Here is a 16749-nt window from a genome sequence, read left to right as displayed (position 1 = left end):
GACCCGTAACCCAGGCATGTGCCCTGACTGGGACTCATACCGACCACCTTTCGGTTCACAGGCTGGCATTCAATCCACTGAGCCACACCAGCCAGGGCTTAAAATAAGTTTAAGAACTTTTAAGTTTGTGTTATTTTAAAGGAATTTGGTAAGTGTGAGTCTAAAACATTTAATTTATAATTAATTCAGGAACCTTACTGAATTCAATTATGCGAGAATAAACCATACTTTTAAAAAAACCTTTAGTTACCAGATAATGATAAACTGATTTATATTAGGGTTAATTTTTTTAAACAGCCAGAGTTTCAACTTTGTCCATTCAGAATCATTTAGCTGTACTTTACTTAGATTGAGAAATAAATATGGCTATTAAGAATATGGGTTAAGCACTACCTTTGGCAGAAATATCAAAACCTGTAGAATTTTAGAGCTAGAGGAATCTTGGTGTTCACCTCATCCAGTGACCTTATTTTACAGTGGAAAAAAATCTGTAACCTAAGGGCTGCTATTATAATGTCAAAGTTGGAGAATATTCCAATTTAGTTTCAGCATTTTTTTAGGGGATCGAAGGGGAAATGATCTCTAAAGGGTGTCAGTGATCAGATGGAAAAGAAAGCAGCCTGTGACTTTTCTTTTTCTTGTAATTTTCTGTCTCCTTCTTTTAAAAATCCTAACTTGTTAATAAAGTGCAGAGAAAGAAGTTCAGGAAAATGGCAAGTTTCTTTGAAAGATAGTACAGAATTAAGACTAAAAGCATATCCTTGAGTATCAAGACACCTTTTATTTATATAATGTCAGTGTCTGTAACACCTGGTTAGCCCCCTGAGCCGAGCGCCCAGAGAATGCCGCCGTCGGGCTGCCTGGAGCAGGGTCAGCCGAGCCTGTGAGGGAGAGCCAGGGAAGTAACAGGAGGAAATGTCTGAGAGGGTCCTTAAGGGTGAAGGGAAAAACAAATGTTGGTATCTTAATTCTCCCAAACCTAAGTAGTTTGTCTTAGGATAGCAGAGCCATTCTACTAATGGGAACAGCAGAATTTTTGAAAATTTCTAAAAGATTCAGCTGCCTCTTAGGATTCAGTGGCTTAAATGGCTTTCAAAAGAGCTAAAGCCTAAATGTTTTAGGCAGTGTCAGGCTGGACTTGTACAGTTTTCCTCAAGAGAATAGAAACTTTGAAGTAAATGGAATATAAAATAATGGTTTGGAGGTTATATTAAAAGTTGCAAGGCTACGTTTAAAGTGTAAAATGTATAAAATGACAACTATGTATTTCAGTGCTTATATATATAAGTACCATTCTTTGTTACTGAAGAAGTTCAATGACTTTGTCCTTAAACTAAAGTTTATATGAGAATGTGTTGTTACTGTAGTTAAATACAAATGTGAAACAATGTTCATGGCTTAAGTCAGTGATTTTCAACCTTTTCATCTCATGGCACCCATAAACTAATGACTAAAATGCTGTAGCACACCAAAATATATATTGCCGACAAGACCAAAAAAATAGTTATAATTTTGATTCATTCACACTGGACGGCTGTTATGTTGGCTCTTGTCATGTTTTTATTTGACAATCTAAGCAAAAAGAGGTCAGGGGTCCCAACTAAATACTCAGGTATTGCTTGTTTTAAAAATTCTTGCAGCACACCAGGTGAAAATTGCTCTAGTAGACTAAGAGTAACCACTAGTAGTAGAAAAATCAAAGAAACTCAGAATTTATGCTGAAAGATTATATAGTGAGGTCTGACCTCTTTAATTAACAGACCGGAAAGCTGAGGCCTAGAAGCTTATTGACACAATAGCAATATTGCCGTGATTAGCAATTTGCATCATTTTAGAGTAAACACTAAAAAAAGCTCATTAGTTCTAATCAAAACCATGTAATGTACCAGATTTCCTTTTTATTTGAATAAAATATTTTAAAAATAATTTATTACAATTTTTATAAATATTTGCATTCTGAATACTTTGTGCAGTGCCTGGTTGGCATGTATGTAATTTATTACCTGGGAATTTTTAAGTGTCTCTAAATGTTCCTGTGTTGGAAACATATAAAATTGGGCTCTGGTTACCATGTGGCTTTTGAGGAATTTTTTTTTTTCCAATTGCTCCAGCTTTGGGAATCTACAGAAACCTAACAAATATTTAATATTATGAAAAGAATTTAAATATTATAATATTTAAAATTATGAATATTATAAAATATCTAACACATTAAGTAAACACTGAAATTTACCAAAAACTGAAATAAGGGAAACTTGGGAAATTTCTCTTAATAGAAGCTTTGATGATTCAGTTAAAATGCAGAGGAGATAAATTACTGCAAGTGTTTATAGGATACCACTGGAAAAGTTTCTATTTGAGAATTCAAGTCTTGTTTTCTCCTAAGAAAAATTTGGTTATATCCATTTTATATCTTATTTTATAAGTTCATGTTATACTTTCATTCTAATCCAATCTGAATTTTTCTTTTGTATATTTACTGTTAACTTTTTTTTTTATGATGCTTATTTCAAAGGGAAATAATGTTTAAAAGATGTAAAACTCTTAATCCTTGAATGCTGGAACCACTTTTAAAGTATTGTAAGCACATCTGTATTACATTACACAGGGAAAAGAATGTATGCATTCTGTGGCCTATGGGCACAAGGGTGGCTGCTTTAGGAAAACTGAGTATTTTGCATTTCAAGTTTTTTTCAACATAAAAAATACTCTGTGATTCTAAAATGAAGAATTTAATTCCAGGGGTGGGGTATGCAGTTGGGCAAAAGTAAGTAAAGTCTTGGCTTTTACATTTGCTCTCTCACTTGTCACCTACTTCTTAGAAAGAAATTAGTTCTTTGCAGTGGCTTGACTTTGCATTTTTAAGTACGTCTGGTTTCCCTTAAATAGGACAAACTTAGAACACAAAGAAATCACTACTCTACTAACCTTTTCCTGCAGGACTTGATCAGCCTCCTCACTCACATGTGTACTGCTTTTATGTGTTTAAAACCAAATAAAGGTATTTGTCTAAATGAAAGAAAGAAAGAAAAAAAGAAAGGAAGGAAGGAAGGGGAAAGGAAAGAGGGAGGGTGGGAGGGATCACTACACCAGGCGTTCCTAGTGTGATATGATGTCTCAGTCAGCTGCAAGTTATGGAGTAAATAATTTGTTGCTAATTAAGAAATAACTAAGTTTGTGAAGGATTTACTCTTAAAACAAAATTACAGCAGAGTCAGGTGCATCCCAATGATAACCTCATTCTTGATCACTTGTATTCCACTGTGCTTTTTTGAGCAGGAGGGAAAAGTATAGAGTTACGCTCGCAGGTTGGATATCCCTTGGGATTTGGGCTGTGCATGTGAATATCATCTATCATTGGTGGAGGTAGTGAAGAAAAGTTAGAGAACTTCTGCAGTACATTGGTGGACATGTTCTCTATTTTTTCCTCTTTGACGTGACATGATATTAACATGCCAACACATTCTCATATGCAACTCCCAGTAAGCTAGCTGAAATTCCACCTCTTGTTCTCCCGGTTCAGAAGCAGGCAAGGGAGAATGTGAGGGGACTGAGTCTCTAACCAACCCAACTTTTTTAAAGTAATGACATGAAATTTCATATCATAAGGGATATAAGTATCTAATTACCTGTGACACATTTGACAGTTATGTCATGATACCATGACTAATAAACTCCGTATCTCTTAAATTTTGTGCTTTTGTCTCATTTAGGAACCCAGATCTGGTTGGGGTTTTTTTGTCTTTTTTTTTTTTTTTTTTAATTTTAAATGAAGGCCATATTTAATTTTATGACAATAGAAATTTCTGGAAACTATAATTAGAATGAACTTTTTACAAAGTATTTTGTAGCCAGTTATTTTACTGACATTACTAAAAATTATTTATCATGGGATAGTGTTTTTCTAAATTTTTAGGTAATGATTGTTTTATCCAAGAGAATTTTATGCTACATTAAAGATAGATACATAAAAGTCTTTATTCCTTCCTTGGTATGAAAATGAATGACTTCTTTTAGAGCTTTTCTAATGTCAGTTTATTTGATATGCTTTTTTTGTTACTGTTTTGTTTGCTTATTTTTCGTTTTGTAGATTCCACATATAAATGAGATCATATGGTATCTTTCTCTGTCTTACTTACTTCAATTAGCATAATGCCCTCTAGATTTATCCATGTTGTCTCAGATGACTATTTCATTCATTTTTATGGCTAGTATTCCATTGTATATTTGTATCATATTTATTTATTTGTTCATCTACTGATGGACACTTAGGTTGCTTCTTTTTTTAGTTTAAATTAATATTTTATTATTTATGCTCTTGCAGTTGTCCCAGTTGTCCCCCTTTGGTCCCCCTTCACCCAGCCCCTTCTCCCACTACCTCATGCGGTCCCCACACCATTTTTCATGTCCATGGGTCATGCCTATTTATTCTTTGGCTCCTGTATTCCACTGTATTCCCTACACTGTATTTTACATCCCCATGACTATTCTGTAACAGCCAATTTGTACTTCTTAATCCCTTCATGTTTTCCACTCATCCTCCTGAACCCATTCCCATTGGCAACCATCAAAACGTTCCCGGTATCTAGGGTCTATTTCTGTTCTGCTTGTTTTTTAGATTGAATTATTGATATGTATGCATTTATCACCATTTTATTGTTCATATTTTTTACCTTGTTAAAGAAGACCCTTTAACATTTCATAAAATGCTGATTTAGTGGTGATAACTCCGTTAGCGTGTTCTTGTCTGGGAAGCTCTTTATCTGTCCTTCGATTCTAAATAATAGCTTTGCTGGGTAGAATAATCTTGGTTATAGGTCCTTACTTTTCATCACTTTGAATATTTCTTGCCATTCCCTTCTAGCCTGCAAAGTTTCTTTTGAGAAATCAGCTGACATTCTTATAGGATCTCCTTTGTGGGTAACTAACTACTTATTCTCTTGCTGCTTTTAACGTTCTTTGTCTTTAGCCTTTGGCATTTTAATTATGATGTGTCTTGGTGGGGCCTCTTTGGGTTCATTTTGTTTGGGACTCTCTCCACATCCTGGACTTGTATGTCTATTTCCTTCATCAAGTTAGGGAAGTTTTCTGTCATTATTTCTTCATGTAAGTTTTCAATTTCTTGCTCTGTCTCTTCTCCTTCCGGCACCCCTGTGATGTGAATGTAGGTTTACTTGAAGTTGCCCCAGAAGCTTCTTTCACTATCCTCATTTCTTTTTGGATTCTTTTTTTTTCTTTTTCCTGTTCTGATTGGGTGTTTTTTGCTTACTTGGGTCTCAAATAGCTGATTTGATTCTTGGCTTCATCCACTCTACTGTTTATTCCCTGTAAATTGTTCTTCATTTCAGTTAGTCTATCCTTCATTTCTTACTGATTCTTTTTTATGGTTTCCATGTCCTTTTTTGTGCTGTTGAAGTTGCCTTTGAGTTCATCTACTCTTCCCCTAAGTTAATTGAGGCATCCTTGTAACTAGTGTTTTGAACTCTACATCTGGTAGATTTTTTGTATCCATTTTGTTTAGATCTTTGTCTGAAGTTCTGTTTTGCTCTTTCATTTGGCCAGCTTTCTTTGTTGCCTTGTTTTGGCAGCCTCCCTGTGTTTGTTTCTATGTATTAGGTTGAGCTGCTACAACTCCCCAGCTTGGAAGAGTGACCTAATGTCGAAAGTGTCCTGTAGGGTCCCGGGGCACAGCCTCCCCTACCACGCAACCTGGGTATTCAAGGTTCACCTACCATGTGGGCTGTGTATAACCTCCTGTTGTAGTTGAGCCTTGATTGCTGTTGGCAGGTCAGTTTGAGGGTTTTACCCAGGCTGATCAGCTGCAAGGACTGTTTGTGACCACCAACTTTGACCATCGTGGATGATCAGCTATGCAGGAGCCCACTCCACAGAACAGGACTTAACTTCAGCAGAGCTCTGGTACCCACCGTGTCCCCACCCCTGAGTTTGTCACTTGTGGAGGTAGTTGGGTGGTAGTGCTCCGACATGGTCTGTAAGCTGTCCACTGAGTGCATAGGTTCTGGGGCCTCCCGGGAGGTGCAGGCCAAGGTCAGCCACCACATGTGTCCTGTCTAGGGCTTCTCAGCATAAGCTACAAAGTGATCTGCAGGTGGCTACTCCTTGTGCTGGGCTTAGAGGTACCCAGGACAGGCCGAGCTGTGAACCACAGCCAGCTGCTGCTTATGCCGGGCCTGGGGCCTCTTAACAAGTGGTACAGGGCTAAGGCCAGACGCTGCTTGTTTAAGAGAATTTAGGAAAATCTGAAGCTGGAACCAAGACGAACTATTCGTATGGGAAAGCCACTGGAAACAGCTTGGGTGGGCCCAAAATTTGGATGGGGCAAAGCATCAGGGAATCCCCAACGGTGGCGCATAGGAAGTGAGCCAGATTGATGGAGTCTCAGATATGATGACCGTCTGCCCACCCTGTGTGGGGGAGAGCTCAGAAAAGTAACAGCGACCTCTGCCAGCACTTCTCTGTGAGGGAATGCTGCCCCCTCGCTCTCGTCCTGATGCCAAACACTTCATTTCTCCCCAGCACTGGAGTTTGGAGAGAGTAAATCCGAGTTAAGGCCATGCACAGGCCCTATAACAGAAACTGTCTGGGACCCTTGAAGTTTCTGCCTTCCACAGCCTCAATCCCCCACTGGTTTTTACAGCCGGAAGTTATGACAACTTCTCTTCCTGGCACTGGAACCCTGGGCTGGGAGGTCCTGGTGTGGGGCCAGGATCCCTCACTCCCAGAGATATCCCTTCTGATTTATATCTGCCACATGTGGTATGGGACCAGCCCAATCCATGTGCCTGTCCCTCCTACCAGTCTCGATGTGGTTTCTTCTTTAATTCCATAGTTATAGGACTTACATTTAGCTCGATTTCTGGCAGGTCTGAATAATGGGGGTTCTGTAGTTGTAACTTTGATGTGGCTATGTGAGGAGATGAGGTGTATTTTCCTACATCACCATCTTGAACAGAAGTTGAAAGCTACAAGTTTCTTGATATGCTTTTGATATAGCTTTAGAACCTCCATAAAAATAGCTCTTTTACCTGTTTTTTTAGAAGTATTATACTTATTATCTTATAAGAAAATAACTACTGAAATAGTGTTATCACCATTTAAAAAAATTTTTGTGTAAGAGACTGATACATTTTATTTATGAGTAATTTTTAACATTAGAAGCATTTTCTTGTTTTGCTTTTATATTGTAAGGTATTATGAGCTGGATCCTCACAAAAGCCTCCTTGACAATTTGAGGAACAAAGTGATCATTGAGTACCCAACACTACATGTGGTATTAAAAGAATCCAGTAGTGACATGCAAGTTCTTTACCAAGGTAAGTATAAATTTATTCCTGTAAAGCTCAGAATAGCTCTAATGAAACTGAAGCAGTTAGGGCTGTCTTTTTTTCTTTATATATGTGTTTTCTCACTTGATTTACACACTTAACTGAATTTACTGTATAGCCTTAATACCATAAACAACGAAATGATTGAGTTGTTGCTTCTGTCTGGTTTGAGAGCATATGAGCTTACACTGTCAATTGGAAATGACTAAGTCAGTTTCAATAAATGTCTGGCTGTAAAAGGATACTTTCTGCCTTATTGGAGTTGTATGTGTTTTTGTCTTTTTTCAAGCTAATGGTCTTTAAGTATCAGTCTGTCATGATCAGATAAATTTAGTCGTGAGTTAAAACCATTTTTTTAAGAGATTCTTAAAATGAGGGATTGCAAAAATATTTTTAGTATCCTACGATATGGAAAGAAGTGTTACAAGGAACAGAACATTTTAAATTTGAGCTTCCATTTAGAGTGATGTGCCATAGGGTCAAGCGCCATTCCCTTGACCCTTTATCTCCTTTTATTTTTAAACCCATTGTTTTTATTTCCTTTGATTTTTGTTTCCTTGGGTATATTCCTTGGCATTTTTGTGAATCTTTAAAAGTAGATAACTTTTTTCTCTTTAGTGAGTAGAAGAGTTGGGAGGCAGTATTAGAACTAGAAGTGGTATATGTAAAAGTTCAGTGTATAAAATGACTTACCCTTATTTGCAAATCTGATTAAAGTAAGCTAATTGTGTTTCTGAATGCAGATTCTAGAGGGTGAATAAAATCTAGAAATTACTTTTAAAAAGGGAGAAATGTTGCTTACCCTAACTCAAAACTATTAGATACTACTTTCAGCTAAGAGTTATTAGGAACAGGCAAGTTTCATGGTAGCAAACTCCAGAGTACCATAAAATCCTTGCATCGGAGTCAACTCTGTTTTTTAAGGTAATGTTACTTGAAATATGTGGTTTGGGTTTTATTGTTATACAGCATTAGAGACTGTAACAGGCAGTAACCTTTCTTGTAAGATGTTCTCTCTATATGTATAGAATAGCATTTTTTCTTCACAAAAGTTAATAGGAAAAAACTTTTTTCCCAAGTGGCCAAAGTTTCTGTCAGTGCTACAATTGGAAAATAGATTTTTAATTAGCAAATGTGAAGTATCTAATAAACAATTATGAATTTCTAAATCTTGAAGTTAATTCTTGTCTTTATATTTTTCACAGTTTGATCAAGAATATTCTATTTTTTCAAATTAAAAATTTTAGTTTTAAATGACCAGTTTCATTTTTTTTTTTAAAGCTGTATAAAAACCTTACTTTTTCCTTAATATAATTCACATAGCTCTCGCCCTAAATGTTGGTTTCAGGGAAAGTTGTTTAGTAATGTGGATTACAAGCCAGGGCAAACACTGTCTGTGTAAATAAACATAGCACACACAGCTCCTCTTTCACCTTGTTTAGGAACGCACATTGAATTAAGGCTTCCTGTAATGAAGCAAAAAGAAAAGGCTACTTTTGTAATGCAGCTTGGAACCTTCTTAAGTAAAATTTGCTATGTTTTGGTAGGTATATGATGTTTGACTTATGTACAGGAAGCACAGGTGACTCACGCTTTCAGTATAGAGAACTGTTTAGAGCTGCTGTAGCAAAGAACTAAAGAGGATCTGACAGGATTTGAAGGACCATACCAGTGTTGTCACATCATAAATACATACTTTAAAGAATAATGCCAGGTTTTCCTGTACATGCATTTCTTTGTGTAAGCACTTCAGGGTGTCTTCTTCTTTTTTTTTTTTTTTTGTACCTTCTCACAACCATTGGATATTCTGCAGGGTGGTCCCTTAATGCAGAAGGAGGTTATATAAGAACAGGACATTTTCTTTGGAAAGCCTTGAAATTCTTTCTCTCTCCAGAGCCAAAATGTTGGGTTTTAATCTTGAGTTCATAGCACAAGGTGTCTCTCTTCTAGTTTTAGAAAAATGTGTTTCTGGGCTGGGATTCAGTAGTTTTCACAGTTGATGGTTGTTAAAATGTTTGTTATGATTATAGATTGCCGTAATGTACTTTTTCCAAAGCCTGCCTATATTGATGGGCAATAGACAAGTTTTGTTTGTTTGTTTGCTTTTTTCTTTTTAAGGAATGAAAAAAGTTGACTGTAAACGGTTAAGCAGTTAAGGTAGCCCACTAGATTGGAGATGTACAGTGCTAACCACCCATCTTGTATCAGTCCAGTGCAAAGTGATCAGAGTAGTATTACTTGCTTCACAGGTTCTTGTTTGCCAAAATTAATCAGTAGATCAAATGACTCCAAAGCATGCTGCATTTCAGTCTAAGGGAAAAGAATGGAGCTCTATGAAAAGAAGAAAACTGGGCAACTTCAGTAAGCAAAGAAAGGGAAAAGTCTTCTGCAAACTGCAATGCCAAATAGTACAAAGCCCCATTAATTTAAAAATAACAGCAGAATAATATTTCTCTGTTGTTCTAAGATAACTCAAAATTAGAAAATGCCTCTGCCTTTGAGAAGGAATCCAACCCAAAATTGATCATTTGAATTAGTAAAAGATACCATGGCATAACAACCACTCACATGTCAGTCTCTTGTTGGACAAATGGATGCTTTCATCTATTCTGCCTCCCTCTCTCCTCCCTTCTCTCTCCTTACCCCTCTTTTTCTTCCTTTCTCTTTCAGTGTTGGTGTGAGGTAACGGGGTGGGGATATGGAGATGGATTTCAAGCACAGAAGCACAAATGTAAGATTTACAGTGCAGTAGGTGCTATAGTAGAGTTTGCAGCAAGTGCTGAGAAAGCCAGAAGAAAAAACGACTAACTTGTAATAACATGGAGACATTGGAAGGACTCTGAGAGTTTTGAAATTCTACAAGGATTGGGACATTTCTTGGATGGAAGCTATTTCAAGGCCTTACTCATAGAAAGAACCCAATAAACATGAGTTTAGTTGCTGATTCAATCTTAAATGCAGGTACTATCAGCAAACCCCAAAGACCTTGGCAATTGGCGTATGACACAAGATCCAGGTTTATGATTCTAGCACCAACTCTTATTAGCTTTCACTCTGGGCCCTTGAGCATTCACTCTGCCTCTGAGCTTTATTTTTCTTACCTACATAGTGGAGATGAATGGCTATAAGCCTCAAGCAAAATAATCTGTATTTTAACCTTAATTTTCATAGTGTTTTTACACACTACTTCCTTTTAGCTTCACCATACAATGAAATAGAGCACTCACTCTGGTTCCCTTTCTGCAGATTAAAAAAAACAACAACTAAAAGATAGAGTGACTTGCATTTATATTGATTCAGCAAATGTGCTGCAGTAGCGGGATGTTACAGGGAGGAAAGGTCCAATGTCTGTTCTCAAGGAACTCTCAGTTTAGTGAGTACTCATAGACTTGCTTGCTCTAGTCAAGGCAGCCCTGTTAAAGGAACTGCATTTCTGTTCTAAGTCTTCTTTTCTGTGAAAGTCAGAGAGGGTAATTAGCTTGTCTTCTGTTAGCCCATATTTACTCAATGTATACTCCCTCTCAATTTTAAGTTTAAAAAAAATCATGGAAAAATTTATTCCAACCACACTTGGCTAGTCTATGTGATAATAGTGATCTATTCAGTGGTGCAAGTGTGGGATCATAACCACACTGAAGTGACCATTCCCAAATCTTCCACAGAGTCAGGAAGGATGTTACCTCACAAAATATAATTGCCACTTTCAGACATCATTTCTCTATTCATTGTGGCCAGAACTGTATATCCTGGCTGCCTGGGACATGACATGGTTTGTCTATGCCTGTGAGCAGTGCTGTTGGGATGCTTCAGAAGGGAGGGGAGAAGAGGAAAAAACAACAGGCTAAACAAAAACAGTATAAACACTTGACTGTATGTTTATTTTTTTCAGTGAAAAATGAATCTACCAAGAACATTGGCAATGAAAATTGAGCCCTTCTGGAGGAAGGAAATGCCCAGATTGCAGAGGACTATGCATTGAGTAGCTGTTGGGTGATTGGGGTATTGTTTATGGGTGGGTGCAATTTTTTGTTTTTCTGAAAAGTAATTAAACAGTCTAAAAAAAATTTTTAAGATGTATTTTCTAACCTCTTGAATTGACTTACAAGGTCCTTATTCCTATTAGCAACCCCTCTTTTGCACCTGATTGGCATAGTGCTTAATTAATCCCTGCCTTTTAGTGTACTGAATTGTATGAGATGAAAACTTTTCTCTTTTGATGTAAAACCAAACCCAAGGTCACAAAGATGTCAAAAGGCCCTGTGACACACCACCTAGCCCTCAGTTCCCCATTCTTGCCTTGGTGATTTATGTGTAACTTACCTTCTTGAAATGACTGAACAGGTCTTTCATACCAGGGTAGCACCAGGGTATACCAGGTATACCAGGGTATAATGTCCTATGTAAAAGCTAAATAAGTACAATTAGCTACTATTTCTTACATTCAGCTCAGAAAGTCAGCAGCTCCAAATTGTTGTTTGAACTGTCAGTGCTCACAGATTTGGCTGCATTTGTTCACACAAAGAGCTGTGTCGTCTTATGAATTCTATACCTTTCATCCATTTCCACTCCACTCTCGTCATTGCCACACCGGGGTGTTGTGATAACTAGTTTTGTGCAGTTTTGAAACATCTAGGAATAACTAAAAGAAACACTTGGACTCCTTAGTGTTGTTGGAATGTATATGTGTATTTACAATATACCTGGCTTAATTTATACCTTATGGCAGCTCTGTATATGTTATGATCTCACATATTAAAATTAAGTTTTCCTGGTTTTATTGGAATTTATACAGTTATGAAATTGCAACATGACTATAAAAAAAGATCACTACATCTGTGTTGCATCTGTGTACTTAATGGTTAAGAAAACAAAGATCAAATTGGACATTAGTGAAATTCATTTTTAGTGTATAATTGGAATAGGTTTAGACCAAAAGGAAACCAAAGTCATTAATTAAAGAGACTTAGAAAGATTAAAAATATGAAAATATAATTAAAAGATGAGTCTAGGATAAACTTGTAGAACACAAAAACATATAACTTGAGGTAGAAATTGGAGAAGAGAATCTAAAGACAGTATGCCACAAAGACCCTTGGTATAAAAGTAGTAGTGGAAATGGGTTTCAAGGAAATAAGGCCTTACAACTTGAAATACATATATTTTCTAAAGCAACCTCAGGAATCTTCTCCCTCATACAGTAAAAAAATTTGTGTAGAATTATGTCATTTCACAATATTACTGGGGAGACAACTAAATGGTATTTCAAGGAATTCATATTTAAAAGGGAAATTTGCCTTTTTGAAACAGACAAGAAATAGGGTGAACTGAATCAAAAGTATCAATAGATAAATAGAATTGTTATTGGGAAAAGTGGGATAAAGTGCACAAGTGAACATGTGATCTGAATATCAGAGTGGAGAGGAATTTCCTGACAATGAAATCTGTTATGATGTAGTCTCATTTCCAAGAAAAGTGTTGAGTTCCATCCCTTCTAGAATTTAAATTGAAAACTGGACAAAAACCAAAGAACTTATCCTGTGTTTTTCCCCTGCCAAGAAGGAAAAACAAAGGGGAAAAAAAAATATCTAAATGATCTAATAATGTATCTTTGCCATCTCTATTGTCTGGAATTCTATTAGACTTTTCAATTAGAGACTATTCCTTAGGAAAGAATTTAACTAGCACAGTCCCATTAAATGTAACTATCAGCTCATTTGAGTAATATGCATGTTTATTCCCTCAGGATTTACAATAAACATGTGTTTTAGTGAATAACCATGTCAACTGCTTGGAAGGGGAGAAATTGGAATAATTTATTGAGAGCCCTAGAAGTTTGTAGTATTAAGACCCAATTTCTCTTTTTTAGAGACCCTCTCCATTTTGGATTCTTGACAAATTCTGATGCGTAAACAAATTCCCTGACCAATCTAAAGTGCAACATCTGCATTTTGTTCATGACTCACATTTTAAAAGGAGAAAAGCTCCACCTGGCCTCCTTTATTTTTTAAACAGTGATTTCAAAGAGAAGGTAGGCCTTTTATAATTGCTAATTATTACATATGGGATTAATAGCCATAAATTACAGTAAACAAAGCTTGCACCTGTTCATATTATAAATATAAATTAAAGAGAATTACTATCGTTTAACTCTATAATTTAAATATAACAAATATAATTTAAATTTAACTATATAATTTAAATATAAAGATACTTAAGAATCCAAAGTGAAGTTGCACCAATTTGTTTCCCTGTAGCAAGTAGTAGGATTCAGGTTTCACAATGTAGAGTAAAACATTAAACATATAACTATAATGCCAGCAATTTCCTTTATACATTTTGTTTAATTTGGTTGACATATACAAGTGTTTTGTACCTGATTTCATGTTAGTCATTAAATTTTTAAATAATCTTTATTGCATTTTTTTCCGTCGCCATTTAGTCCCCTTATACCCCTCTCTCCCCTGCAATCTCCGCACTGTTGTCCATGTAGATGAGTCGTTTTCCCTTTTTGCTCAGTCCCTCCACCCTCTGACCTCCTCCCCTCCACCTTAGCTGTCAGCCTGCTCTCTATCTGTGAGTCTGTCTCTGTTTTGCTTGTTAGTTCAATTTGTTCATTAGATTCCACATACGAGTGAAATCATATGGTATTTATCTTTCTCTGACTGGCTCATTTCACTTAGCATAATGTTTTCCAGGTCCATCCATGTTGTCACAAAGGGTAAAATTTTCTTCTTCATTATGGCCAAACAGTATTCCATTGTATAAATAAATGTCCCATAGTTGTTTTATCCACTCGTCTACTGATGGACATTGAGGCTGCTTAAGCAAAGATACCTAGTTTAGTTTTATTTAATTATATGCTACTGCATTAAATGTGCTTATTTTCAGGTAGCTATTGTACACTTTTGATTATTAACCAGTTGTCTCTCATTTGCAAGTAATAGAAACTCAATTCAAACTAGTGTCAACCTGAGGGCAATTTATATATAAATTAATATGTATATATTAACCCTGAGGGTTTCATATATAGGGATGTCCATGTGTGACTGGGTCCGAACACCCAAACAGCCAAATCCTTCCATCTCTTATACTTGCCTCAGACTTTTATTTCCTGGATTGGTTTTCTTACCTAAGCACACTCTCTGGGCATGCTCTTTTTGCGATGGGAGACAATGAGGTGAAGATGGTAGATGATGTCACCATAACCAAAGCGTGATGACAGCTATATAAAATTTGGGGAAAGAGCTTTGATTTTGCCCAGATAGGATCACATTTCATCCCTGAGCCAACCAGGAGAGGAGTTTCCCCAGAGAAAAGGAAATTATCAGGAAAAGGAATCATGTAGGGAGCAAGCGAGCAAAGGTGGTTACGGAGAACACAAAGTAACAGATGTCCAGTGCATGCTATTTGAATTTGAGTAACAAGAAATTTCTGATTTGAAGTAATGTAGAGTAAAACTCAAAATTAGCCTGCAAACCCTCGTTGGCTTTAACTAGAGATCTTATTTCCCATGTGATGCCATTACTGCCCTGAGTTGCCATTGTGGGCTTTTAAAAAATGCTTTCCATTTGTGTCTGATATTATGTTGCTACTGGTTTGATCGGATGCACATAGCGCCGGTCCCATTTCCATCACATATTTGGAAACTTCCAGTTTCATCAACATTGGAGAAATACTGATTTTGAAATTAGGATCATACTAGGGGAAAATGCTTCAAAAAATAAAGACAACTAAAGTGAAAATAGGCCCATTAATAAACCTTTGTGAATCTGTACATCATTACAAGTTATTTTCTTTTAACTTTGGTCAGTGGAAGCTATCTAAAGTATGTGTGCCTGTGTTCTTTAAAATGAACTATAATGTAAACATTTTCCATATTCAGGTGTGGTGGACTGTATTCATTATGAACTTTGTGACCAAATGCAGCCTTTAGCCTTTGATGGGCTACTACACGACTCAACTATTACATTTTATTAAAGTTATTAAAACCCTTTTCCTCCATGACTTGGCCCTAATCTAATTTGACAGCATCCTTTTATTTTCACCCGTTGCTTCAGTCATAAAACAACATGAAGGTTACCATATATGTATCAGGCTTTTCCCCCTGAAGTGCCTTTCTTCTCCTTCATTATCTCCACATGTGCATTTCCTACCTGTCCTTTCAGAGGCAGCTTGAGCAGCAACTGGAGAAGTCATAGTTTGTCCATGCTGTATGTGTCCTGATTGGCTGATGCAAATGCCATTGTGGTTGTTGAATGTTTTTAATTAAACATGGATAATAAGAGTAGTAAGTAATATGTATTAATAGTTTACTAAATATCAAGTACTATTCGAAGCACTTTAAATACATCAACTCATTTAAGATTTTCACAGCAATCTTGTGAAATAGATGCAACAGTATAGTCCTGCAGTAAGTATAAAAAAACTCAGTAACATGAAATGGGTCCAGGATGAGCCTGCACAACTAGCTACCCCAGAATTCCTAGCACCTAACGGTAGGTCCCAAATCCATTCTGTAGTGCGGCAGCACACAGTAGCAGATGTCCATTCTGGTTAAAATATCAGCGGGGGCAGTTCTGAATTAATCCTGTGTCTGACTTGTATTTCTAGGATAACAGAATTGCAGGAATGTCTCAGGTTGCTGATGCCCATTTCATCAGTTTGATCCCACGTAAACCCACCCTGTGCCTCGCCACTGCCTGAGGCAGCCTGCCGTTTCTTCACCTGGCTTCCCCTTTGCTTTCATACTCCTCACCCTCACCAAGAGTTAAGAATTTTGAGCCCACATGCATTTGTGAACAGGGGCCAGGTGAAGGATGAAACTGATTCATGTTATTTTGGGCAGCATTATTGATGATGGTGACTGTAAATCATTTTACAGATGAGAAAACCAAGGCACGTAGAGGTTAAAGTGTATTCTTAGGTCAAACTGTTAAATGATAAATAGTGGAACTTAACATATTTTTCTTCTCTTCATTGCTGTCTGTACCTGGCATTATCTTTCTTCCTAGCTATATAATTATTATAAAATTCTTCTGTATTTAATTGGTCTTGAAGGCTAAATCTATGGTTAATATTTGCATCATCACAGCATCAAGCACAGTTTCTGGCATAGAGTAAGCCCTCAAGTCTGGGTATTGAGATGAGGTGGGAGGAGTAGGGGAGATCTCTAGGTTGAAAACAAAAGCAAGCAAACATAAAAAAAAATTTAAGGCTTTCTGATAGATTGTTAGCTCTTGGTCTATAGCAAAGCCCCTGACTGAGAGGGTAACACTGATAGCTACAAACGGAGGACTGAGCATAAGCTAGACACCATTCTAACCGCATTACAATGGTTTGTCATTGAATGTTCACAGTCCTGTGAGGTAGGCACTGCAATATTTCACTGAATCTAAACTGTCAT

At 36.7% G+C, this 16749-nt stretch overlaps 1 protein-coding gene across 1 annotated transcript in view; it reads left to right on the top strand.

The window, feature by feature from the left end:
• Window positions 1-11679, top strand: part of ZNHIT6 (zinc finger HIT-type containing 6) — a 59823-nt gene extending 48144 nt beyond the window's left edge. Inside the window, exons 9-10 of the mRNA XM_054566925.1 lie at window positions 7210-7334; window positions 11236-11679. Coding sequence (XP_054422900.1) covers window positions 7210-7334; window positions 11236-11276 — 166 coding nt within the window. The 3' untranslated portion in view covers window positions 11277-11679. The remainder of the gene's footprint in view (window positions 1-7209; window positions 7335-11235) is intronic.
• The last annotated feature ends 5070 nt before the right edge of the window (window positions 11680-16749 follow it).

Source organism: Pteronotus mesoamericanus, unplaced genomic scaffold (genome assembly GCF_021234165.1).
Source record: "Pteronotus mesoamericanus isolate MK-2021 breed Mesoamerican mustached bat unplaced genomic scaffold, CSHL_Meso_final contig_181, whole genome shotgun sequence".
NCBI lineage: Eukaryota > Metazoa > Chordata > Mammalia > Chiroptera > Mormoopidae > Pteronotus > Pteronotus mesoamericanus.
The sequence above is the reverse complement of the archived record's forward strand: the minus strand, read 5'-3'. Positions and strand labels throughout refer to the sequence as shown.